Below are 26,772 nucleotides of genomic sequence, written 5' to 3'. Positions count from 1 at the left end.
TTTAGTGTTTATATGCCTCTGCTTTGGGGGGGGAAAGAAGGGGGGGCATTTTGAGCAGAGGAATTTATAAAAATCAGGATTCTTGTTTCATAGACTTTGTACGATATTGCCAGTACTCACCAGGGTACGGGTTAAATGGAAGGGGCTCTGGTTGGCTACAGTGATACTTTCCAGAGACATACCGGGTGACCGTCCCCACTTACACTGTCCGATGCTCTTTCACCCACCTCCAGGCTGTGAAACAGCTCTCGGGGACAGATTGTCACTGTTCCTTTCCTTTGAACCCCGCTTATTCTCCAGCCCTCTTTCCCGATCTCCAGCTGAGCTCAATGCCAGAAACTGACATAAGCAAAAGTCAGGACCAAGCCAGTTTCCCTAACTAATCTTCTTCTTTGCACTTTAGATGGCAGCAGCAGGGCCATGAAAAACTCACTGAGTTTGGGGGTTTTCAGGGACATCCCTCCCACCAATAACCAAAATGCCTCTTTATCCTCCCGTCTAAGGACAAATCCTTTTTTAATTTGATTCCCTTTCTCCATCCTCCACCACCTCCCCCCACCCCCGCCTCTCCCGAATGAACGCTGCCTGCGGCCACGCTGCTCCTGGCAGAGCCCCCCTTTGTGTTTGCCGGGGGCGGGAGAGCGGTGCCCGCCAGCAATCCGGGCGCCAGTGGGGAGCTGGGGCCCCCTCTCGCCGGCCGTGGGCTGGGGGGCGCTGGGCGCGGAGCTCCTGCCTCTCCCGAGGGGGGATGGGGGCTGCTCTCGCTCGCTAGCTCAGCCCCGGGAAAGTGCAGCAATCGGGCAGGTCCTTTCCGGCCGCCTGGACCCGAGCACGGGGAGCGGGGCCGCTCGGGGCGCCCAGCCGGCGGCGCGCTCTCCCCACGCAGGACCGGCCGCAGCAGCGGCCAGGCGCCCGCTCCAGCCCCGAACTAGTTCCCCGCGCGGCTGGCCCCGCCAGACACCGGCTTCGCCTCGGGGCTCCTCGCTCGGTTCCCCATCCCGCTGCGAGGAGCGGCTCTGCCCTTCTGGCCTGACCCCACGGGGCTGGAGCAACAAGACACCGGTGGGGGGCGGGGGGCAGAAACTTCTTTTGGTCCCTCCTCCCCTAGAGCCGCGCAGAGCCGCGGCGCTCCCGAGCCGGCGCTGACGGGCAGGGGGAGGCTTTGCCTTGACCTGCGCGTGGAGAGGAGCCCCAGCCCCCCTCCCACTGGGCGGCCAGGGGGGCCCGGCCAGCCGCCGCAAGGAGGGAGAGTTGGGCGCTTGGCGGCCGGAGCTGGGCTTGTCCTCGCCAGCTGCTGCCTTCCTGGGGCTGCTCCCGCCGGAGGGACCGAGCCCGGCGTCTCCCCGCGGCCGGAGGGGAGCCGATGCGAACCAGAGGCGCCCCGGCCGCGGCTAGCAGTGGGATCTGCAGGACTCGCCCGGCCCCCACCGCCCTGCAGGCGAGCGGCGCAGCGAAGGAGCGAGCGAGCCCGGCAGGCTCGGGGCGATGGCGAGCCCGAGGCACGGCCACTTAGCGGCTGCAGCGCTCTTCCTCGCCCAGTGCTTGGCAGCCCGCTTCCAGCTCGTGGACGGGGAGACGGCGCGGCGACCGCAGGGTAAGGGCTGCTGCGGAAGTTCCCCGGTCCCCTGGCGGGGCTGTTCTGGGGGTGCGCGGGCGAGACACCCGGCCGGGCACACGCCGATCAGCAGCCCCCACCGTGGCATCAGGTCGGGTCCCCCCAGGCGCCGGTGCTGTGTGTGGCCAGCCCCCTGCCCCAGCCTCCCTCTACCCACCCCCCTCCACTTTGCTGGCCGGCCGAGGGAGATCGAGCCTGGCCCCCCTTCAGCGAAGCGGTGGCCACACTAAGATGCTGCGGTTGGGGCTGGGTTTGCCCCTTGCCTCTGGGTCCGTGGGAAGGTTGCTGCCTTGGAGCTGATGGAGCTGGGACCTCCCCGCCCCCTCTTCCCGGGTTTATTGGGGGTAAATCGGGAGCCGCTCAGCTGAGAGGGTGTGGGGGGATGTTTCTCTCCTGAGTCCCAACTTCTCACTAGGGCCCAGGAGTCTCAGTCCCAGCCATGATACTTGGGCGGTGGGAGTAGGGTGACCAGAAAGCAAGTGTGAAAAATCAGGACAGGGGATGGGAGGTAATAGGAGTCTATATAAGAGAAAGACCCCAAAATCGGGACTGTCCCTATAAAATCGGGACATCTGGTCATCTTAGGTGAGAGAGAGGCGCTGCAAAGGCAGAATGGCCTTAATTAGTCACCTAACTGGGCTGAACACCCCAGAACCAGAGTCTCTGGGGAGCTGTGACCCGGCCCTGCCCCCCAAAGCCTGTCAGAGAGACCCTGGCGTTGTAAAGCGCAGCATTAATTGCGACATCCCCTCTCTGGAGGGGGACAGGCTTGCAAAAGGGAGCCCCTGTTCTCTGCTGGGCTCAGCGAGTTCCTTGCTGTTACTAAATAGGCTGCTTTCTCTATGTGGGTCTCTAGTAATGGGTGTTGTCTTCACTTATGGCCTGATTTACAGAGGTGCTGAGCAACTGCAGCTCCTTCTGACTTTAGCTGGAGTTGAGGTTGCTCATTACCTCTCAAAACCAGGTTGTAAGTGTCCCCGGAAAACTTTACCTCCCCTCTTCAGCAGGCCTTTTCTCCCTGGATCCCACCAATCCTAATGTTTGCAAAGTGATCTGGGACTGACTCCCGATGATCAGCGCAGGCGACTGAGACCGGCTAGAGCTGCCTCTCACTCTGGCTGAGTTCTCGGAAGCCCTCAGCTGCATGCCCACCAATAAATCAGCACACATTAGTTCAGTACTGGCAGGTGCGTAGCTCGAGCCCTTTCTGGTACCATGGGCTGACCACGTTTCCTTGTAACCCTTTCAGGGTCCTCTAGTTCAAAACTTTCCTAGAAACACCTGTTAGTGCATCAGGCCAGCCACATGTAATGGGCTCTCATCAGCTACCCAGTCTTTCCCCAAATGTGGTCCCCTTCCTGGTCATCATATCCCATAGACCTCTGCATGCTTTTAATCCATAGGGAGAATTGCTAGAGAAGTCTTGGCATGCTTGGGAAAAGTTGGCTGATGAATGAGATAGGGTGAACATTTTTAGCATATTAGGAGGCTAAGAATAACAACTGAAAGTTGCTGTGTTTAACATTATGGGTTAGGTTTGGGAATGCAAATATTTTATTATCATTCAACATCCATCTTTAGAGCCATAAGGACACTTTACTTTCCCTCCCCTGCCAGCCAAAAAGTTAACCCCTAAACTGAGTCCTGTAGTCCTTCTACAAATAGTCTGTAAGAAAACTAACCCCATTTTGCACAGGTGGTTTGATACAAATGTGAAGAGTGACATGAGCAGTCTAGATGTAGGAGTTTTAAAAACATCCACCTAGGGCTATGCCAGACCAGGAGGGCCTACCACTGAGTTTAGGTATTGCAGGTTGCTGAGGGCTCACATCTCAGTTCAGGGAAAACCCAGAAGGAAGGTTTTCATATACTTCTCTTCAGCATGTATATGTCCAACCCCGTGCTGCAATTTCTAGGGCTTTGCCTTTAGGAAACATACACAAATATTATTTACTGTAAATCACTAGAGAAAATAAAGGAAAGGGGTGAGGCTAAGAAAAGAAAATAATAAAGATGTAAGGCTGTAGTCTGAGCATGTGAAGTTCATTAATTTTCCACCGTAGGCGTGTTTGTGCAAAAGAAGTGTCAATAATTTCTTGATTAAATACAGTCTGTTGATGAAGTGAATGATCAATGCACACTGCTGGTCATTCATTGCTGATTTAGGCTTTAGAGTTGCATTATTTTAATGTCTATCTCAGCACTAAATAGAATGGCATATCACCTGCTCATTAATCTGTTATTGGTTTATTAATATGCTATGTCTTATCAGGTTAAGGAAAAATATTTAAGCTTTGAATATGATCCATAGTGTAAAGTACCAAGATAGTTATTATAAAGGTGAATTTTATTTTTATGTTAAGAAGTCCTGATGAAATAATCTGTAAGAGATAATCTTCTCTCATAACAGTAAAATGGAAATTTTAAATGACAACTTTTGACAGGTAGCTTGTTGTGAGGTTTATCTTTTAAAATCCTTTTTCTAAAAATATGATGTTACTGTCACAAGCATGTTGTCGAAATTCAGTAACAGAAATTGAAATACATTCAGCCTTAATATGTATGGCTTTTTCGTTCTTCAATAGAGAAGCACAATAGAATAATAGACTATATTTCTTACAGCAGTAGAGAATGCTGTTATGCAGAGCAAGGAGACCTGACTGCAACAAAAATATATTCTGAAAGTTATTCCATGAATTTTTATATCCGCGTGTCCAAGAAGTACCATTTTGAAAATGAACATCTGTATCTAACTTCAGTTTATGTGGTTTGAAATGTAAAAAGTGCCATTTAAAAGTTTTACTTGTACATCGAGGTCAATACCATGCCCCTTCGGATACGTTTAAATATAGTCTTCTAAATTTTAAACTGAACCAAAAAATCTTCGAAGTAACTGCAAATGCTTAATGGGAGTTTGATTATAGTTTGTGTCTGAGCTATGCATTATTTACATTCTCAGGAGTAAAATACGTTCTTGTAATTGAAATGAAATAAAAATAGAAAGGAATGCAGACAATACATGTGGTATAGGTTCTTGAATAGCTGGAGTAAAGAGAGGATTTTATGGAATGTTATCAAATGAACATCATGATTTCATATAAAACTGACCCACAGTTTGCTGAGCCACAGTTTTGTATGGCTTTTGCCAGCAGTTCAGAACTAGACCCTTCAAACTTCCTGAGATACTAACCATTTGTCTAGTAGCCTAGAGGTTTGATGTTTAGCAATCAGTAATTTTAGAGCAAACATGTTTGGCTGTAACCAAACAAAAAGGTTCCTGGTTGTGGAATTAAACGTGAAGTGTTTGTGCTGCTGATGAATAGGAAGCATCTCCACAAGAGGGCAGAACTGTTGTCCCCTGCAACTTTGTCTTTCAGCAGATATGGTTCTTTTCAAAATGTTTCAGACCAATTGTCTTATATTATTTTTTTCTATATTTGTGTTTGCGTAGAGCTTCATTTTGCTGACTAGAAATGGCATAAATCAGTGGTCAAGGTTCTTAAATGTAAGATTTGGGCATATGTGTGTTTTAAGATAATCACACTGAATATGAAATAAGTTCAGTGAATGGAAACAAATGTTCTTTGGGAAGCTAGCTGAACAATTACAGCTTCTGGTTTTCTAAGTGAGGGCTTCTTAATTGTTGAAGTATTCCCACAAGAAGCCTTAAAAATGTTACTTTTCTGGAAACACGATCAGTCAGAATTAGGAGGCTTTTATTGTAATTTTTGTTAAATCAAAGTGTGTTCCAGTGTTTTGGTATAATTTATATTCATTGACAAACAACCATTTCCAAATATTGCTATTTAGAGGGGGTATTGTTCAATTTGTTCCATTTTTATTCTTAGACTAACCTTTAGCTAATACTCAAACATTCCAACCTGCTGCACTGCTTGAGTTGCTTGTCTGTATTACTTTTTTCTCATTAGGAGACTTGGCTGATTAATATTTCATCTTAAATCAGCAAAAGAAACAAAATATTAAGCAGTATATGTGTTTGGTAACTTCTGTTTCTATTGCATTAAATGTTATACCTTATTTCTGTGAGTTAATGATATTTGTAAACGAAAAATCAAATAGAGAAATACAGGTGGCCATTACTGATACTTTAGCAATAAAGCCAACACATGTCCTATATAAGTAGTACTTAGAATTCCTTTTAAGGAACTCATCTCTATTTGTACATCCTTACTTTTCCTACTTTCTCTTTTTGACGTATTATCACTTTTTCTAAATGTGTGGTTTGAAATATTGCTGATATACAAAGATGTTTGTCCCAGATTAGTCAGGTTGATCTGTGTCTCTACATTCAGGTTTTGTAACATGTTTCTACAAAACCTGCAGTAAGATCAATAGTTATAGTTCATTGACTTTTTAAAAATTACTCTGAAAACCAGGGCCGCCCAGAGGGGGGGGCAAGAGGGGCAATTTGCCCCAGGCCCCGAGCCCCACAGGGGCCCCCCCCAGAGTTTTTCGGGGCCCCTGGAGCGGGGTCCTTCACTCGCTCCGGGGGTCCGGCAAACTCTTGTGGGGCCGGGCCCAGGAGCTTCTTCCGCTCCCGGTCTTCACCGGCGGGGAGTCCTTCCGCTCCGGGGCGGAAGGACCCCCCACTGGCGAATTACCGCCGAAGACGGAGCGGGACCCGCTGCCGAAGTTCAGCTCAGTCTTCGGCGGTAATTCGGCGGCGGGGGGCCCTTCCGTTCCGGGACCCGCCGCCGAAGTGCCCCGAAGACCCACGGCGGGGGGCCCCTGCCGCCGAATTACCGCCGAAGACCGGGCTGCGCTTCGGCGGCGGGTCCCACTTCAGCGGTAATTCGGCGGCAGGGGGGCCCCCGCCGCGGGTCTTTGGGGCACTTTGGCGGCGGGTCCCGGAACGGAAGGGCCCCCCGCCGCCGAAGACCCCGGGCCCCCGGAATCCTCTGGGCGGCTCTGCTGAAAACAGCTTGTTATTTGCATCCCCTTGCATCATTTGCATCAGACTTGTGACTAACTCTAAACTTGAAATTAACTATAAGGCACAGTGGAACTGACTATTGTCCCTGTCCAAGCTGTCAACAAATATAATTAATGATGAAAGGTAAATTAGACTTCTAAAAATTCTGTCATTTTGGGTCATTTAGTTTATTACCACAGGTAAATTAATGTAAAGCAAAACATGGGGTCATATCCTGCAGTCTTGTGAAAACCCCAGGGGACTCATGGAAACGCCATGAGATTCAAAAATTACAATTTCGTTGGAATACTCTAATGAGGGGAATGGATTTGAGGGACTGTGAAGGAGGTAGCACAGGGTTTCTCAAACAGGGGTCGCTGCTTGTGTAGGGAAAGCCCCTGATGGGCTGGGCTGGTGTGTTTACCTGTCCTGTCCGCAGGTCCGGCCAATCGCGGCTCCCACTGGCCACGGATCACTGCTCAGGGCCAGTGGGAGCCGCGATCGGCCGGACCTGCGGACAGGGCAGGTAAACACACCGGCCCGGCCTGCCAGAGGCTTTCCCTACACAAGCGGCGACCCCTGTTTGAGAAACCCTGAGTAGAAGATATAGCCTGTGTACAGGGCCGGTGCAAGGATGTTTCACGCCCAAGGCGAAACTTCCACCTTGCGCCGTCCCCGAGCCCGGCAGTGGCTCCTTGCCCCTTCCCACCCTGAGGCGCCCCCCCTGCGGCAGCTCCCCCCCCCCGGGAGCCGTGTGGCAGCTCCCTGCCCTGAGGTGCCCCCCCAGCCATGGCAGCTCCCCCCCCCCCCCCCGGCCCGGGGAACCATGCGGCAGCTGCCCACCCCATCTCACCCCTGCTCTGCCTCCTCCCCGAACACGCCGTGGCTGCTTCACTTCTCCTGCCTCCCAGGCTTGTGGCGCTGGTGTACACACAAATAGCTAAATCTGTTGCAAATGTAATTTTCATAACTGTATACAGGCTTATGCATGTGCATAAGTTTATGTGCATAGGCTTATGCGTGTGCATTTCACATGCACAACTACATGCCTATACTGTTTCAGAATTATTGCCCTATTAAGATGTTACCCCATCCAAAGGTTAGATATCTTCCTATCACAAAGGCCACTGACAGTCAGTCACCTGCTCAGCAATGTCTTCTTCTAGAGAAATTAGAAACTCAGACTGTGTGTCAGTCTTTATGGGTGGAGCAATGATAAACCTTGCCTTCAGGTTGGATGATGTCATGATACAACCACAATAAGGTTCTGTTTTCAAACCCTCACACATATTGGCCCCAAATGTTAACCCCAAGTATATTTACCTATATGTATAGACCTAGAAATCATTTAGGTTAATAGAAACTGATACTAAAATTCAGACAGTTGAGAGCACTCTGTCTTAAAGTAGGCCTCTGCTTTTTCATACTTCCTTTCCCACAGTGGTAAATGGAATATAATACAGATCAAAATGACTAAGGTAATTTTCATTTGTTTTGGGAGTAATTTCTATTTAATTCTATTCTTGGTTTTCTCCCCACTAATTTAACCTGAAGCCAGAGTTTAAAATAGACTCAAAACAGTACCAGGCTTGTCATTACTCAGTGATGAAATTTAATTAGGTCATAACAACATTGTAAAACTCAGACAGCTTATAGCAAAACTACTTCATTTTAAACCAACATTTGGACAGAGGAGATAGGGAGGCACAAGAAAGAGGATTTTAGGATTGTGAGCAAATAGCAAATAGTCATCTAGTACTATCTTGCCAGCAGTGTGAGATATCATCAGATCACTGAAGGGCTAATTAGGGATGGGCTCAGAATGCCGGGCAGTAGAATCTAACTTCTTGTTCCCCAAATTGCCAAACAAGAGCATTACAGAAGCAAAAAGGAACTAACATCCACTCATGAGATTTCTTTCTACTCTCCATATATTTCAGAAGTGACATCAAGTTCATGTTTCTGTCTCTTGGTGTTCTTTATGGCAAATGAGCATGAAACATACCAGAAAATGCCGTTAGATGCTGTTTGTGAATGCTGTGTGGTTTGTTTAATCACGGAGCACTACTTCACTTAATTTTGTTCTGGCCCTCCTTGATACAGCCCATTTTAGCCTGGCCCCACATATCTTTCCTTCTGCAATCTGCATTCTGCAATCTGCTTTGCTGAGTGTATTTATTAATTCTGGGTTTGAAAGATGGTATGTAACATAGTGACTCTATGACTAGAACACAAATATGTGGGAATATATTCTCTGCTCATAGTGGTCTTATTCCCTTTGATATGATGTTTGTATTGATTTCAATGGGAGCAGATCAGGGCCTCAGTGCAGATACAGGAGACATATTCTGGATCCCCAAAGCACTTAAGTATGCATGTAACTGTAAGTATGCAAGAAATGCCATGGCTTTGCTGGATTGGGACCTATGCTCCTTTGTCAGCAGTATATGTAGTTTTAACCTAAGTTTTCTAGCATTTCAATGACTACATCCAGACAAGAGAGCTTTTTAATTTCTAGTTTATTTAGAGTTCCTCCTCTTGAAATGGCTTTGATTCTCAATTCTTTTAGGGGCTTTGGACTTTTAAAATAAACATTATTGGAGTTTCACAGTGGCCGGTTAATACCTTGTTCTTAATGAATAGCATTGTAGAGACATTTTATTAGAGCGTGTGTATTTCATATCTATCACATGTACTGTATCTTCATGCAGTAACTGATCACTGACCTCTACTAAGAAATGTTCACAAATACCTGTACAAGGTGTAACCCTCTCCATTATCCTATCTTGAATAACACTTTAAATATGTATTGTATCATAATGAGTAGATGCTGAAATTTCTGTACCTTTTCTTTGTAGGTGTTCCATTGTAATTTAACTTTAGTCAATGGTCACCTATACTAAGGTTCTGTTATAACTTTTATAGCTTTTACAATTCCTTCTTTAATCCCGATAGAGAATACAGCAAATTCTGTCCAGGTTACACCTATGCAGCTCAACTGACTTCAGAGAGCAGGATTTAGCCCAATGACTTTTCAGTTGCAATTATGTTACTGCTGCATTTAATTGTTTTCTTCTATTAAATTATTACTTAATCTTTTCATTTTGACTCTTGTTTTTTATCAGACTGTGACTCTTGCAAATCCTGCCAATTTGGATTTTCAATTCTGACTTTCCTTTGTATGAAAGCTCTGGCTGGACTGATTGTAAAAGGCAAGTTATCCCATTGTAACCGTTAGTAATATTAGCCAAAATTTTCTAATCTGAGTGCATCAAGTTAATCTTGTAGATCAATGTTCAGGCACCAAAATTAGTAGCCTTATTTCTGAAGGTGATGAGCACCTCACATTGATCTCAGTGTGATTTTCATGTGCTCAGCCCTTTGGCACTACATTTATTTATATGCCTAAATATGGATTTAGAAGCTCAACTTTGAATGTTCTGGTTCAAAAATTTTGTCTGAAGCTGCTATTTTCCAACCATTGGAAAGAATTGTGTAAGAGTTTGTTTTCACCCTGCTGTTCAAAGTTTTGTCTGCTTTGAAGATGTCATGATTGTGCCAAATCTATATTTAGATGTTTTTGTTCAAGCTCAAACCATGATTACAACTTCCTGTATTTTATTACTATTTTGTTGACAAGAAATGGAAGGTTGGGGAGAGAGAGGTAATATTTATATAGGGCCTGCATTGCTTTATGCTCTGTTTCTGGAGATTCAGCAGAGGGAGTGTAAGACAATGAACAAATCCTGTCCTGAACACCGTACTTGTATCATATAAAATGTTGAGTTGGAGTCAAAGTCTGTTTTTTTGGATTTCTGTGTGGCTCTCTTTGATGTCAGTAGAAACCTTGATGTCTTGAAAATCTGTGCCCCTTCACCTTGTGGACATACAGGCCAAAGTTGGGACCTGATGGTGAAATCCAGGGGCTTAGTGTCCTGTCCGAGCTGAAAGGTGGATGTCTCCCTGGAAGTGACAGTGAAGCAGAAGGACTCTTCCCATCACTGTCCACTGCAGAGCTGTTGCATGGAGACCACTTCAGCCGGTGGATGATGTAGCATTTGCTCTCCTAGTGCACCTTTGTAACAAGGGGAGGACTGGAGGATATACTTAAAGGTACCTATCTAGGCCCTGCATTTCACCCATGCCATGCCATGCCCCTCCTTTCTATGCACTACCACACACACATTCCCTGCAGAGTTTGGCTCTGAATTGTGCACTTCCTCCTCTGCTCCCAAACCCAACATACTTTCCCTGCCTAGAAAACTGCACTAGTTGAATTGCTACAGGTACCTCTGACACACCCAGGGTCAGGGACTGGATATACCTCAGTAAGGCAGCAGATACAAAGCCATGTTGGATTGTGATCTATATAAGAAACAGGGTAGGGGTATCCAAACTTGCTACTGTAGATGGAAAGAAATAACAGTTTGAATGGACTTTTTTTTTAAGTCTGTACGTATTACAAGCCCTCCAAAGAGAGAGTACAGAAATGGAAAAGTAGAGAATATTGGACAGTTCCCTTTAACACCAGTGGTTATTTTGATTAGAGTGGTCAAAACATTTTCAGCAGAACAGTTTTCCATTGGAAAATGCAGTTTCGTTGGGATTCTGACCACATTTTCAAGGAGAAGATGTCAAAACAAATTTTTATGACTTTCTCATTTTGTTTGAGTCAAAATGTTTCATTTCAACTTTGTTTTATTTTGTTAAAGCTTTAATGTTATTTTATTTTAATATATATTTAATATTTATAAGGTAAAGTTTTTCAACATTATCTAAGAAAGCAGTTTCTGAATCACCCTTTTTTGGAGGGGGTGAGTGGGGGATTTCCATTCTGTGAGAAATTTTGATCTTTTTGCTCCACCTGGGAATGAAAATACATTTCAAAATGTCAGAAATTACCTAAGAGCTGGAAATTCCATTTTCTGACCACCTCCAATTGTGAGTCCTCATTGTTGAGCATTTTTGACCACATGCTATGATCTCTTTCAAAACAGATCATTTTCTTCATAAAAGCTGCAGTTTGGGTTGTTGTGGGTTGGCTGAAGTGAACAGTCCAGCTGGGTCATTTGCCTGGGTTTAGTGAACTCCTGGCTTTATGACATATTGCTCATTCAGGCTTGCTTCTTAGTTAATATTGAAATTCATGAGGGAATTAAATTAAAAGAGGGCACATTCTCCAGATTGCAACTGCTGTAAAGATAATAGACTTATGGGTTATTTGCAGCAAAGACATTTATGGACTGGAAGCTTAGCATTTGGTATATTGCAAAACCGTGGCCTCAGTATGAGCACAATTTATTATTGAATGCTAATCAGAATACATACATACTGATCTAAATGATCTTCTTAATATAAAGTAAATAGATACGACAAACTACTTCCTTATGGATGAATGCCACCTTTGTTTATCATTTCATATATTTTTAACATCTTACTAGTTTTTCAGATATTTTTTAACCAAGTATATTTAGCAAGTATATTTAAGACAATATTTTATAATTGAAGTGGTACAGGGGTTGCATAATAAACAGCAGAATCTGTTTCAGAATCTGAAATCTCTGAAATACAGAGATTTCAAATTTAAGTTAAAAAAAAACCCACCAGAAAACAAACAAACCCCCTACCCCCAACAAAACAAAACCCCAAAAACCAAAACCTTCCCCAAGAAACAAATGAAAGGAGAAACACCACCAGATTTTACTGACAAAAAATCTATTTTTGGTTTCACAAAACTTTCTCCCTGACTGCTAATGCTAAAAGTCATTGGAGGCATTGCCTTTTTTCCAGTATAAAAAAAACAACAACAAAAACCGACTGACAAAACTGTGTTTAGCATACCTCCTTTACTATATCCTGTTTACTTACCCATCTGTCTGCGTGGCCTGGCAAAGCAAAGCCACACTTGCTGGTGATTCAGCTCGTTAGACTTTTAGTCCCTCATCTGCACCCTATACAGGATTATGTGGATGCTCACTGTTGACTGAGTATTTAGCTATCTTTTTTTTTCTCATTCAAACCAAATGAAATTGGGACACTTCTTGGAGAAGCCTAAATGATCTAAAACAGGTGTTGTTCCTTTGATATTAGTCATAAAGTTGAGTTTGAATGGAAAAGAATACCATTATCTATAATAATTTTTCATTAAGAAGCCCCTTAGACCTGCAAAAGAGGCTAGTTCTTAATTCTAATCGAAGACTGCTAGGATTGGCAGTTCTGTTATGAGGAGGTTGGCCACACAAGGGTCCAACCTTTGGAGCATATTTCACTTTTTGGGGGAGTAGGTTGGGGTGTGGATTTCAGATATTTCAGCTTCTGAGAATTGGTCTCATACTTGAATGTTTGCTACAGTCCAAGCCCAAATCTTGCTGCTTCTCTCATCTTGGTCTGTGAACTCTTCATCATCCACCACCAAAGTTGTGCCTCCAGAATGGGCTTGTGATTTATTTAAGCCTTGAACTCCAAGTCTGCAAATCACTCCTCCCTATTCCAGGCCATGTTTCTCTGTAGGTCTGTCTAGTTAGCCTCATCATCATAGTATTTGAGCACCTCACTAACATTAGTGAATGTATCCTCTGGGAAGTAGGGTGATATTGTCCCAATTTTACAGACGGGGAATTGAGATTTGGAGACAGTGAGTAATTTGCTGAAGGTCACGTGGAGGTCTTTGACAGAACCAAGATTTAAACCAATTCCAAAGTCTGAACCCTATGGCCATCATCCATTCTACTTCATAGCAAATGAATCCCTTTCTTCCAATATACCCCCAAATTTCACCAAAGTTCAGGGGTTTGGCGCCCCTGATCCGGGGCTATAATTGATCCCAGCTGACTCTAAATCCACAAATTCAACTTGTGGGCCACAACGTCACTTCTGTCTACTTCTATCTAAAAAAATCACAGGCAGATGGCCAGAGACTTTAGTCTTTCTGTTGGGTTCCATCTGACTTCTCATTTACCACTGGTGTTATTTTAGAGCTCCCTGTAAATTGCACTTCCTACTGCTCTGTGCATCCATGAATGGAAAGCCTGAATTGAGGAAGTGACCAGCTGTGAACTTGACTTCTTTTTTTCATTTGGTTGAACTTAGAGAGGAAGAGAACTGCAGCTAGGGTCTAATCCTGCAAGGTGCCAAGTGCCTCCAGTTGTTCATAGACAGTCATTTGTATGCACAGTTCTGTAGGTGCAGTCCTTAGTGTGTGGGCATTACAAAATTTCCATGTAAACACAGGGCCGGCTTCTCACACCTCCTGAGAATCTGGAATGCTGTTGCTATCACTAGCTTGTACTGTTGACAATACCCACAGAATTGCAAGAGTAAATGACTGTGTTTGTAAACCTAAGGGCTACAGCCTGCAAATTTGGCCTCTGAGAGTTATACTTAAGATGAAATAAAGGAACAAGCCACAATAATTGTTATAAATGTTAGTATTATATTGTACAAATGTAATAGCACCACTTACGGAATGTATGGCCCATGAACTTTTAAGCACAGGCATTACCAACATATGTAGTATAGCCTGTGCTTGTCATGCTCTAAAATAAATCATGTTGAAATTTCCTGCAGTGTGAAAGGGTATGAATACAAATGGAGTCAACCGCTAATAAAATCACTGTTCTTTCGTGTCTGCTATTTTCTGGTGTACCGTACAAGAGCTATGGTAGGTGGTTGAGAAATGGAGGCAGAAATAAATTTCTAAAAGTAACTCTTGTATTTATCTTGTAATGTTTTTCTAAGCCTGAAAAAGGGATTCACACTATCCTTTCCAGATTAATTATAGCATCAGTGAACCTCAAAAGATGGATGCTGTCCTTTGAAATGTCTCGGCTTACATCTTTAGGCTCCCATTCATGGCAGCATCCGCAGTAGAACCACACTAAAATATGTGCTTGGTGTTCCATTAAAGTCAATGGAATTTAAGCATGTGCTTAATATTAAACATTCTTAAGTGCTGCCCTAAAAAGGGATAGACTTAAGCACACGTTTTAGAGTGTTTCTGAGTCAGGGCCATAGAGCTCAGTTTTCCATGAGGCACAGTACATTACTGGTATATAGTTGCAATATCCCAAAAGGGTCTCTAGAAGGAATTATACTCTGTAGACTGGTACAGAAGGAGATTTATGGTGCTGTCTCCTCCATGCTCCATTGGGGTGTTGTGCAAACAGGAGGAATACAGATAGAGTAGTCCCTGCTTTTTCTGTATGTGCCCTCACCACACTCCCCCATAAGGGCCTGGAATGATCTCACTTATGGTGTACAAATGATATTTAAGAACTGTACGAACCAAATATTCTCATTACCAGGACATATTTCAGCCCTGGTAATGAGGGACTGAAATATGGCCTGATCTTGAGAGGTGCCTCAGCTGCTATTAAGATCAATCTGTGGAGGTGTAAACACCTTCCACATGCTACTACTTTACTTTAGATTAATAGTCTTGACACAGACAAAATTCCCATTAACCTCAGAGAATGGCTCAGAGATATTAATGAATCATCATTTTTCCCCCAGGTGTGCATAGATAATATTTGATTGCAAGCTTTTCAGGACAGGGAAATTATCTTCAGGTATGTCTGCAAAGGGCATAGTAGTCAGTGGGTGCTGTATAAATAATAATCTCCTGCTTGTAACTTTGGATATGTCCCTTCTCAGTTGGTATTCAAATCCCCTTCTCTTATCCTTATTGCACTATTTGATGATGCTGCTGAGTGAAGGTGTATTCCATACTAATGTTCTCAATGAATTTTAAAAACTCCTGTGCCACAGAGCACTATCCGTGTTCAGTGACCTTCTGCACCACACAACTATGTCTTGTGGATGGTAATAAACATCATACTCTATAAGCAGATGAGAGAGACTGAGATCAACACTGATGCTGCTTAGCAGGGCCAGCCCATATTCCCCAACATGACACTCTCAGCCACCAAAACTGCCCCTCTTTTGTTGGGGAAATGCCTTCTGGACTTTTATTTAGAATTAAATATTTGGAAGATCATTGAATTCCAAAGTGTTTTTAATTAATTATACCACTACATGGCTGGTGAGCACAACGTCACCAAAAGCAGGGCCGGCTCCAGCTTTTTTGTCGCCCCAAGTGGCAGAAAAAAACTGAAAACGATTGAGCTGCCCCTGAAGTGCTGCCGAGGAGGAAGACAGGGAGTGAAGGACCCGCCACCGAATTGCTGCCAAAGACTGAAGTGGGCCAATTGAGCTGTCACCGAAGTGCCGCCGCCGACGACCCGGACGTGCCGCCCCAACAACGGACGGACTGGCGCCCTTTTCTGTTTGTTGCCTTCACTGGTGCCTGGAGCTGGCCCTGACCAAAAGATTTCAGTGGTGCAATAAGGTTACCCATGATGAACATAAACTGAATAATTAGCCAGACCTTCTGAAGGACCTAGCTAGAGACTGGTCCAGGTGGCATTCAGTCTGCAAGGAAGCTATGACCCTTTGGGATGATGATAGCATATCTGAGGCTGTCAACAGAGAAGGAGGGATAGAGAGAGTAGTTGTGCATTTATTGTAATAAAGCACACAAAATAATTGCTACTCTTTTAGGCCCTGATTCAGCACAGCACTTAAGCACATGGTTAAATTTAACAACTAGCTTAAGTCTCATTTTAAGTCAAAGTCAAGTACATGCTGAAGTGTGTTGTTGAATCTTGGCCTTAGCACTTCCTGTATCCAGAAGTTCTGCAAAAATGGTTAAACAAAATAATTTGTATATCTGTAGAGGTGTTAAATTAGCAAGCTAGGGCTTAAAGTCTGCCCTCTGATAGAAGTAGTTGTATTCAGTAATATGTGTCCCTAACTGAGAGGATACTTTATCTGTAAAGTTTTTGCTTTAATTCCACACTATGCTCAACATTTTCTAAATTTTATGTAAAAGGTTTTAATGTAGAATCTTTGGTCATAATTTGGTTAGATACCATTTTCCTTAGGGAGTTAAATATGGGTTGTTTCCCATGAAAGAGTCATCTTGTTGTTGTTGTAACTTTTGCTATTGTAAATTCTATACTGTCTTTCTTAAACATACTGATATACTTTTTGAAGATGTTTTGATATACTTTTTGAAGATGTTTTATGATTTGGAGGTCCTAGGAAACCTGAAATATTCTAGTTGCCTTTCTGTTCTTTATTTCCAGTGTTTGAGCTGTGTTATTAAAAGCTGAAGGTGAAATTGTTTTTAACCACAATATCAAAGGAAAGTGCATTAACTTGTAGCATCTCAAGCTCTCTAAATACAAAAGAGGGGATAAAGTGAGAGCTACTGGAACATCTACAGCAGAACCTCAGAATTGCAAACACCAGAGTTGCAAACTGATGAGTCAACCACACACCTCATTTGGAACTGGAAGTTCGCAAGCAGAGGCCAAAAAAACAAAAACAAAAAGGAAAATACTGTGTTAAACTACTAAAAAATAAAGGGAAAGCAACATTTTTCTTCTGCATAGTAAAGTTTCAAAGCTGTATTAAGTCAATGTTCAGTTGTAAACATTTGAGAGAACAACCATAACATTTTGTTCAGAGTTACAAACATTTCAGAGTTACAAACAACCTCCATTCCCAGGGTTTTCTTACCTCTGAAGTTCTACTGAATTGGAAACTAAAGGGCTGATTCTGCGCACTTATTCATTTGAGGAGTTGTACTGATCTCTGAAGAAGAGTTGTTTGCTTGAAGGTTTAGACTAGAGGAAAGAAACCAAGAGATCCAGTTGCTGATCTAATGGTTTTAAAGAAAAGTAAAGTCACTTTGTTTTTTAATCTTCTGCACGAAGCCAAACAGGCAGGAGCTGGAGAAGAGGCTAGGCAGATGCTCTACAGAAAAGCAGACTAGTTACAGTGAGAATGTGTTTCTTATTCTAATTAAGTCCCTTGTTTAGCATTAGAAGAAAATGATTCTTTCTGTGATTGTTTAGCATTGTCGCATGACAGTCACATAAAAGAGGATCTGTCCATTGCACACTTCTGAGAATGTCAAAATCTTCTTTATAATAAAGGGCATATGAACTGGAAGAGGAAGCTGGTATTTGTTCCCCACCTGTATTTCCCTGCCATGTGACTGCTCTTATCAATGGTTACCTTGTAAAAGTGTCTGAGGAATGAAAGGATTCATTGTCTGCATATGTGCTGTGCTGTTCTTCTAGGCATTCCTGAGAAATGTGTCCTTTTAATTACTGGACACCTGTTTTACCTAAGACAGAAGGGTGGGAAGCCTTCTAGTCTGTAGCATTTCTTTTAAGATTCCCTTGGTAATATAACCATATAAACATGCTTTATTGATGGGGAGAGAGAGAGAGAGAGAGAATGAATAATGATGATAATGACAAGGCTAGGGTCAGCTTTTTTGGCCCTACAGTAATTTTCTGTATGTTTACAACTATACTGTGGCTTGGACTGCACTTTAACAAAGTATCCTCTGACCATAATTCTGGTTCTGTAAGCAGAAAGCACTATAATATAACCAGAAATCATGCATTCATTTTATAGGAGATGTTGAAATGTCAGTGTATCCTCCTATAAATGTGCACCCATCTGCAATTGTGGGCTGCATTTCCTTAACTTGTTAACTGGCACATCAGATCATTTATCTTAGTTTGCCAAGGCAAATCACTTGCATTTCTCATATTTTCTCATGAATCATAGAAAATGTTCCTGTCTTCCCAAACATCTCCCTTCCACCTCTGCTTCTCTTTTATTTGGTTCTTGTTCAGTTAGGGTCTTTGATGCCCACTTGCCAGGGTATTAGTAGAAAGCTCATTGAATTGTAGCCACTCTTGCTGTTTATATTTATCCGTCCAAATGGCATTGGAAGAATAATAGCCATCCTATGGAACAGACAGAGAAATCCTGTATTAATTTTAAGATTTAAAGTCATGTCACACATTCTTTTTACTGATATATTTTACGTATCGCCTGTCAACTTACAGATGATTGCTCAGAATTTTGGAATAATAACTGTTTATAAGCTTTTCTATGGTTCTCCTCACCATCCTATTTGAGCGCCTCACAAACAATGATGGAGTTAGCCTCTAAACAGCCACATCAGATAAGTTGGTGTTATTTGTTCCCACTTTACAGATGTGGCATTGAAGCATTGAGAGATTAAATGCTTTACCCAAGATCATGCAGACAGAATGTGGCAGAGTCAGGAATGAAATCTAGGTCTTCTGATTCATAGTCCAGTTTTTTAACCACTAGACCAAATGTTGTGCCTTCTCAGCCATTGAACAAGAGATTACAAAAACTTGTTAATCAAAACACAAGCAGGTATCAGATATGCAGTTTATGTTTGAACTCTGGTCCACACCATGCTCCTTTCTGAGGAGGATAGAACCCACCCACAGGAGAGCAGAAAGAGAAATATCAAGAAGTTTTATGCAGCTCTCTGAATTTTGATAGGGTTCTCTTGTTATGAAGTGGACCAAATCTACTTGATTCACATCCTTCCAATTCCCATCCTTCTAAATGCCTGTATTACAGAAAATATCCTTGTCTGTTTCTTTTGTATGGGATGTCTTCCTGAATGACCTTTTGTCTTTAGATCCATAGTTTCAAACACTGTCACATGCACATCTGGAAGAACCTTGACTCCTGGTGTAAACTTTTATGAACCCCTTGAAAGGCAGTTGCTGCAGTCTCCCCGCTCTCAAGCAGTCTAGAAGCCATATTCATGGACCATTGGAGGTTTCTTTTAAACAGGGTAGTGGAGAAGAAAAAGCAGCACTGCAGTCTCCCAAGAGAGATGGAACAGGTCAAACAGGGGAGGAAGATTCAGAGCCAGTGTTGCTTCAGAAATCTCTGCCACCTCAAACTACTGCATGACTCTCTTCCCTAGAAGTCTAGGAAAGCACAGGGAGGCATCAATACTTTAGTCAGCTGTGCATTTGCACCACATTTAATGGGTGAATCTGAAAGATACTTCAGTGAGGCTATTAATTGAAATACCAGTGGAAGGAGAGATTCATTCAGTCTCCTACATTAAAACAAAACAAAATAGTATCTGATAGAAGATACAACAGTATTGGATTTGAAAGCCTGTGTGATTGGAGTTGCTGTCCCTTTGTATCCCCTATGTTAGAGTTCCCAACTTAAATCTGCAATATTTTCCTTTGCATCTGTATCCTCTTGCAGCTGATGGAGAAGCTTCATCTACAATTGTAGAGTGTGTCTGGAAGACCCTGTACGTGGCTATTCCCTGGAGGATCTGACAACATGATTTTTCTCCGATAGTGAAATGAGTGTGCTCAGTGTTTAGGGGATGTGTACAGAGGTATCATAAATACTTTGTGGTGACTTTTTAATGAGCCTCCACCTTTGTGATTGCAGCCATCAAACTCTGCTCTCAGATGCACGTCTCTGCCTCCCAGTGATCTGAGGTCAGAATTCTGAGTGTTTTCTTGCCCTGAGAGATGTGATTCCTTCAGGAGGATTAAAAGCAAATGTAGCAGGTAACTGTGTACAGAGTGGGTGTTAGTGTATTTGGTGTATCCAGGCACTTGGATAAAACTAGAGGTCTAAATTTTCCTGAGCTTCTAGCTTCCTAGGCTTTAGAAATAAATATCCATATACAAAAGAGCAGGAAAATATCAAGAGTGAATTCTAATCAAAATCATTCTCGATTTATTGTTTTCACTTATATTTTGGTAAAAGCCAAAGGGACACATCCTCAGGACTGGCCATTTTGGCCTGCAGCTCAGCTTGGGAGAAATCACCTCTGGGCCACAGCCTGGTCCTGATATGCAAGTTGGAGCAGTCTCAGTGTTGCACTAAATTATGTTAGTGGGAACAGCAGACATAAATTGACTGGATATTATGGTTCCCTAGTCATGTCCCTGTTTCCCCAGCAAGTCCCCTGTGCCAGTAGGAAGGCCGGGAAGGGGTGGCTTAGGCGCTACAGTAGTAGTCCTATGCCAAGTGTGGATAGTCCCCATATTAGAGGTATCTTAAGGTAGCTTGTTAAGATGACTTTGCAGCTCCCACAGATGGTATTGGCCCAAAATCTGTCAGGTGCTGTCCATGCTAAGGGAAAGACTCAAGCCTTGCCCTGAAGGGTGCATAAACTAAGTATAAAATTGACATAAATCATTCATGTATTGAAATAACCTTGATAAAGGTTTGTCAAGTTGTAGAACTGTTTCCAAAGAAACGATGACCAAAAAACAGCCAACTGTGAGATGCTGATTTTCTTGTGTACGTTTAAGCATTTCAGTATAATTTATAGCCCTTTCATTGTATAACATTAATGGCAAGTACCATTTACTTAAAGACCTTCTATTAATTAAACACATCAGCCGGATATCTTATTTTTCTTTTTGAAGAACAGTTATCCAATTTGGAGATATAATTAAGTCATCATCTAAAATTATTGTCTGAGTTCAGTAAAAATATACTTTTTCTTGAATATTCAGAGTATTTATAAGTGGAACATATAGTAAGTTTTCTGTTCTTTTGTTTATGCTACATTTCCATTGTTATCTTTGATAACCTCCTTGAAACATGTGCCCCAGTTAGTTTGGAATATGTGATTTCACAATGGTTGTAGTACATTCAGAGCTCTTTCAGCAGAGCTGACAACACGTGAATCTGTTAATATGAAGAAATTACCTTTAAAATCATAGCATTTAGTTCTAAAACTGTTATGGTGTGATTTCCTAAATACTGCATCCTCAGCATTGATGTCAATAAAATCTAAATGAAATAATCTCCCTATACATCTCTGTGTGTGTAATCTACATGGGTATATTTTGAGTGCTGTTTATATGGGCTTGTATTGTATTCACTTCTAATAACACCAGATGAAGGCTGTGTAGTGACCTGGACAAAGCTCTTCAGCTGGAAGCAAACTAGATTCCAGTCATTTAGTCTTTGGAGACTAATATCAGAAAGGTGATATAGAGTATAATATTCAGTCTCTTGTGACATTGAGTTCTGATCTCTCATTCCATGTACTTATATTGCATTAGAGTATGTATTTTTTATAAGAGCTGTTCACTTTGATTCGTGACTTGAGATGCTTATACCACACAAATGGTTCTCTAACTGGCCTATGGAAAGCTATTAGTCTGTGGGACACTTCCTTGCGGTCTGCAAAAAGCTGGCTGATCACAGGGTTCAGGCGGTCTTTATTCCCAGCTGGTAAATTTCATTTAAAGAAGATTAAAATACCTTGTGATTGCCACTGGATGCAAATTGGATAGGCTGTTTTAAGAAGTTATTATGGTGCATTGGGGTGCTTTATTGCAGCAGTGTTGATAAAATGGTAATTTTTCATCATGGATGACGTTTCATTAAGAATGTTACTAGGACATTGTTAGAAAGGTAACATTTGAGTGTTCATTAAGGTACCACTTAACTAGGTGCATCCATTTACCCTCTCTGAATTTATTAAGTATCTTCTGATAGATAGTAGGGTTGTCGTAGCCTTGTTTCTGAAGAGAAATATTATGCAGGAATGAATATGGAAGGTTTAGGCAATCATCTCACTGGAGAAACCAGTGCGTGCTGAATTTGCCTTATTCTTTATTTACATAAACTGCACTGAATTTTCTTGGTTAAACGTGCTTCTTTGCCTTCATTTTTACTCTTAACTTGCCCAGTTACATACTAGTCTCCATGGTCTCTTTCTGTAATAAGAATGTGATTGTGAGCATTTAATGTATGTATTTCCCAGAGGAATGAAGCCTATTACTGTTTGGAGGATGTTATTTGTATACAAGTTTTTCTGTTTATTAAAGTTTTACTTTAACTCAGTGATATATTGTGATCTATTCAGGGAGGACACAATTCTGTTTGTTCTAGTATAATTGCTCTGTTTTCAGTAAGTCCACTTCTTGTCTCATAGGCAATAACTAATCAATCTGTGGAAGAGTGCAAACTGCCTCTAGTAATGATCTTTTATTGAAATTTAAATATTATAATTTGATTGAAATGTTCATTATCGGGAACTTAGTTTTAAAATATGGGCAAGAGTAGAAATTAACGTGCCGTAGAAGTGGGGAGAAAGCTATTGCTGCTGGAACTGCTTTAATAAAAAGAAGGCCTTCAAGCTCTTTGCCGTTTTAATTTGCTAGAATTTCTGCATAGTATGAACTCCTCATTTTTGCAGTTTAATAGTACTTGAGACTATGCACAAATAAAATGCCTAAGCACTGGTAACAGGACATTACTCATCACACTTGCTGAAATCATTGCACAGGCGAAATATTGCAGTATTTACAGATGATAGTCCAAATTCTACTGCTCTTACTCTGGCAATACTCCCAATGGCTTTAATAACATTTTTTCTCAGGCTATGTCTACACTACAGCCTGGATTGACATCTGAGATCGATCCACCAGCGGTCGATTTAGCGGGTCTAGTGAAGACCTGCCAAATCAACAGCAGATCAGTTTCCAGTCAACCTCTGTACTGTACCCCTGATGAGAAGAGTAAGGCTATGTCTACACTACAGTCTGGATCGATGCTCTGAGATTGATCCACTGGTGGTCGATTTAGTGGGTCTAGTGAAGACCCCCCAGATCGACAGCAGATCGCTCTCCAGTCAACCCCTGTACTCTACCCCCAATGAGAAGAATAAGGTAAGTCGACGGGAGAGTTTTTTCCATCAACCTCCCATAGTGTAGACCCTGTGGTAACTCGACTTAAGGTACGTCGACTCCAGCTACGTTATTCATGTAGCTGGAGTTGTGTAGTGTAGGTCGACTTACCGCGGTAGTGTAGATATAGCCTCCGTGAGGTTTACAGGATCAACCTTACTGAGCAGTTTGGGCCAAATTGTTGTCAGTCACTGCCTGTGTGTGCGCAAGGGGAAGGAGGCTGTAAGGAGCCCATGAAGCTAGTTAGCCATCCCTGGTGGAGGGGGTGTATATTTCCCTTAGGTTGAAGTGCAGCAACCATGCCCCTTCTGCACCTGGGAGGCACTGTAACTCACTGAAGCATAACGCCTTCTGGAGCTTGCCTTTTTTGACTCCCACGCCTTGCATCCCCATCCCATGGCTGGGGCTTAATGCCACAGTGGAGCCTTCAGTTTCAGGACCTTGATCCCCAGAAGAGGAATGCTCTTCTAAAAGCTGCTGTTCTGCTCCATTTAAAATCAATGGCAAAACTCCCATTTAACATAAAATGGGAGTTAGGATGAGGAACTAAGGTTGTAGTTGACACCAAGGGCCCAGTCCTGTAGTATCAAAATAGTAACCATCAACTTCTCACACAAACTGAGCAAGGACTGCAGGATTGGGCCTGTGGAAAGAATCAATGATCTGTTTATGGAGCATGTTGGTTTCCCACCAGCAGGTGTTCTCATTCTAAAGTTTGCTTGTGATCTAGACTTTATCTTTCGTTTTACTTTTATAAGTAAGCTTAGATGACATTAAAACAAGATGGTTTGAATACGCGACTCTTAAAATACTGTTCTTCTATTCAAGAATAAAGAACTGAAGAAATTGGGAAATGCCTAATGACTTTTGATAAATAGAATGAATTGGCAGCTATGTTCATGTAATTTCCTGCTCTTGAGAGCTTTATGACCTCTTCAACCTTAACTGTCTTTCTTTTACTGCAGTCCTCCATCTGTTAAAGTAAATGAATCTCGGAAGGAATCATTGTCAGAGGAGAAAGCAGCTTTATGCTATACCTCAGCAACTATGTACCAGTGTACCCTGGACTACTTCTTCATTAGGACTCTAAAAATGATGTGTTTTTTTTAAAGAGTCTAATTACAGATCTGGTGAAACATGAATGAAGAAGAATCTAAGCAGGACCACAGATATTAAAGATACTTACACAAAGGATTTTCTGTATTGGAGAGCCTTCCATGAAATAATATGTTCAGAAGGCTGGTCTGTAAATTTGTGATAATCCAATCAATCTCAAGAAACAAGTAAGCAAAATCCCTGACCTGAACCTCAGTCTAAGTCAGACGTGGGCAAAGTACGGCAAACTTTTTGGCCCGAGGGCCACATCGGGCTTGCACAACTATATGGAGGGCCGGGTAGGGAAGGCTGTGCCTCCCCAAATAGCCTGGCTCTCACCCCCATCCACCTCCTCCCACTTCCCGCCCCCTGACTGCCCCCCTGAGAACTCCCAACCCATCCAGCGCCCCTTGCTCCTTGTCCCCTGACCGCCCTCTCCTGAGACCCCCAACTCCTATCCAACCCCCATGTCCCCTGACAACCTTGACCCTTTGCCACATCCCCGCCTCCTGACAGCCCCCCCGGGACTCCCAGTCCCAACCCTCCCTGGTCCCCATCCCCTGACTGCCCCCCCAGAACCACCCCCTCTGCCCCATCCAACCGCCCCCTCCTCCCTGACTGCCCTCCAGGACCCTCCGCTCCCTTACCCCCTGCTCCACACCCAGGAGCAATAGGAGCTTGAAGCCGGGACACCCGGCCAGAGCCAGCTGTGCTCCCCACGCTGCCCAGTGGGAGTGGCGGGCCAGAGTGCGGCCTGTGTGGCAGCGTAGCTGCGGGGGAGGAGAGACAGCAGGGGAGGGGCTGGGGACTAGGCTCTCCGGTTGGGAGCTCAGAGGCCAGGCAGTACGGTCCCGCGGGCCGGATGTGGCCTGCGAGCTGTAGTTTGCCCACGTCTGACTTAGTAGATGTACAGTATCGTATACCATGTCATGATTAGCATCTAAGCATTATAACAGGGAAGCAGATGTAAGAAAAATATTATAATAATAATGACACTTGCATAATGGTGACATTTTGCTTTTAGGTTAAAAACCTGCATAAAATCCTTACAAAGCGCAAATGATCTGGTATTTTGCCTCTCACACCAGTTTAACATATTCTTTAAAGTAACTTTTTTCAGTCTAATTGGAGAAAATAAAGACATGAAATTCTATTCTTTATTGGGAGACACTAGAATGTATCCAGAAAGCAGTTGGGCCAGATTCATGCTGAGTAGAGAAATCAATTTGCAGCCCCTTGCATCTTTGGCACTAGTGGTGTTTTGTCACTGTCTTTCCAGGGCTCAGCTGTGGAGGACACTATAATATCTACTGTTGCCAGTCCCAAGCATTCAAAAGTCATGAGTCTGGCCCCAGGAAATCCTCAAAATGGCTTTAAAAACATGAGATTTTACAAATATATATTTTTACAAATTTATTTGCGTTATAGTTTTTGAACCTTTAGGATGCATGTTTTTACAGCATTTATCTGCAACCAGGGGAGAAGAAAATGAAAGATGAGATTCTTATGTGATCACAAGACTCCAGCAGCTGGGGCTTTAGGAAGAAACACCAAATATTCCAAGATTTATGATAATATGGTGACAGTTAGCAGCACTGTGTCTTGTTAGGGGTGCCTAGAAGCCCCAGTGTTGAATCAGCTACCCTAACCCTGCCCTTACTTGGGCCAGCTCTGGCTGCTTTTGGCTGTACCCCCGAGGGGTTCTGCATAGCTTGTATCATTGCTTCCTCAGTCTAGGTGAGTTTGCCACAAGTGGGGTTTCTCAAACTGGTTTGTTCCAGCTCATATATCCAGGTTGTTAATCTGGCTTTTTTCAACCCTTTTACTACACCTTGCTATATAGAGAATTTATAGTCTTCCCATATCATCTGTTCAATATTTTCTATACGTTCCTGTTTGGATTTGAACTAGGGCTGTCAAGCGATTAATCAAATTAATTGCAATTAAAATTAATCATGATTAATTGCATGATTAATCACTCTGTTTTATTTTGAATGCAGTTATTTTTTGTACATAATTCTACATTTGTGAGTTCAACTTTCGTGATAGAGATTGCACTACAGTACTTGTCTGAGGAGAATTTTTTGCAGCACAAATATTTGTAATAAAATAAATATAAAGGGAGCACTCTACACTTTGCATTCTGTGTTGTAACTAAAATCAATATCTTTGAAAATGTAGAAAAGATCAAAAAATATTTAAATAAATATTCTATTATTGTTTAACAATGTAAAACTTTAGGGCCTCAAGTCCATTCACTCCTCTTTCTTGTTCAGCCAGTCACTCAGACAAACAAGTTTGTTTACATTTCCAGGAGATAATGCTGCCCTTCTTGTTTACAATGTCACCTGAAAGTGAGAACAGACATTCATTCACATGGTGCTGTTGTAGCCAGCATCCTAAGATATTTACATGCCAGATGTGCTAAAGATTCATATGTCCCTTCATGCTTCAACCACCATTCCAGAGGACATGGTTTTTGTTTTTGAGTGCAGTTGCCTAATAAAAAAAATCTGTGTTTGTAAGTTGCA

General features: G+C 42.8%; 1 protein-coding gene across 2 annotated transcripts in view; it reads left to right on the top strand.

The window, feature by feature from the left end:
* The first annotated feature begins 915 nt into the window (after positions 1 to 915).
* Positions 916 to 26,772, top strand: part of PLXDC2 (plexin domain containing 2) — a 403,152-nt gene continuing 377,295 nt past the window's right edge. The window contains exon 1 of one of the 2 annotated variants that reach the window (XM_039526383.1): positions 916 to 1,594. In XM_039526383.1, the coding sequence (XP_039382317.1) occupies positions 1,486 to 1,594 (109 nt within the window). In that variant the 5' untranslated portion in view covers positions 916 to 1,485. The remainder of the gene's footprint in view (positions 1,595 to 26,772) is intronic. The other variant, XM_039526378.1, reaches the window with a different exon arrangement.

This window comes from Mauremys reevesii, linkage group 2, assembly GCF_016161935.1.
Source record: "Mauremys reevesii isolate NIE-2019 linkage group 2, ASM1616193v1, whole genome shotgun sequence".
In the NCBI taxonomy this organism is placed as follows: Eukaryota; Metazoa; Chordata; order Testudines; family Geoemydidae; genus Mauremys; species Mauremys reevesii.
This window is presented reverse-complemented; position numbering and strand designations above follow the sequence as displayed.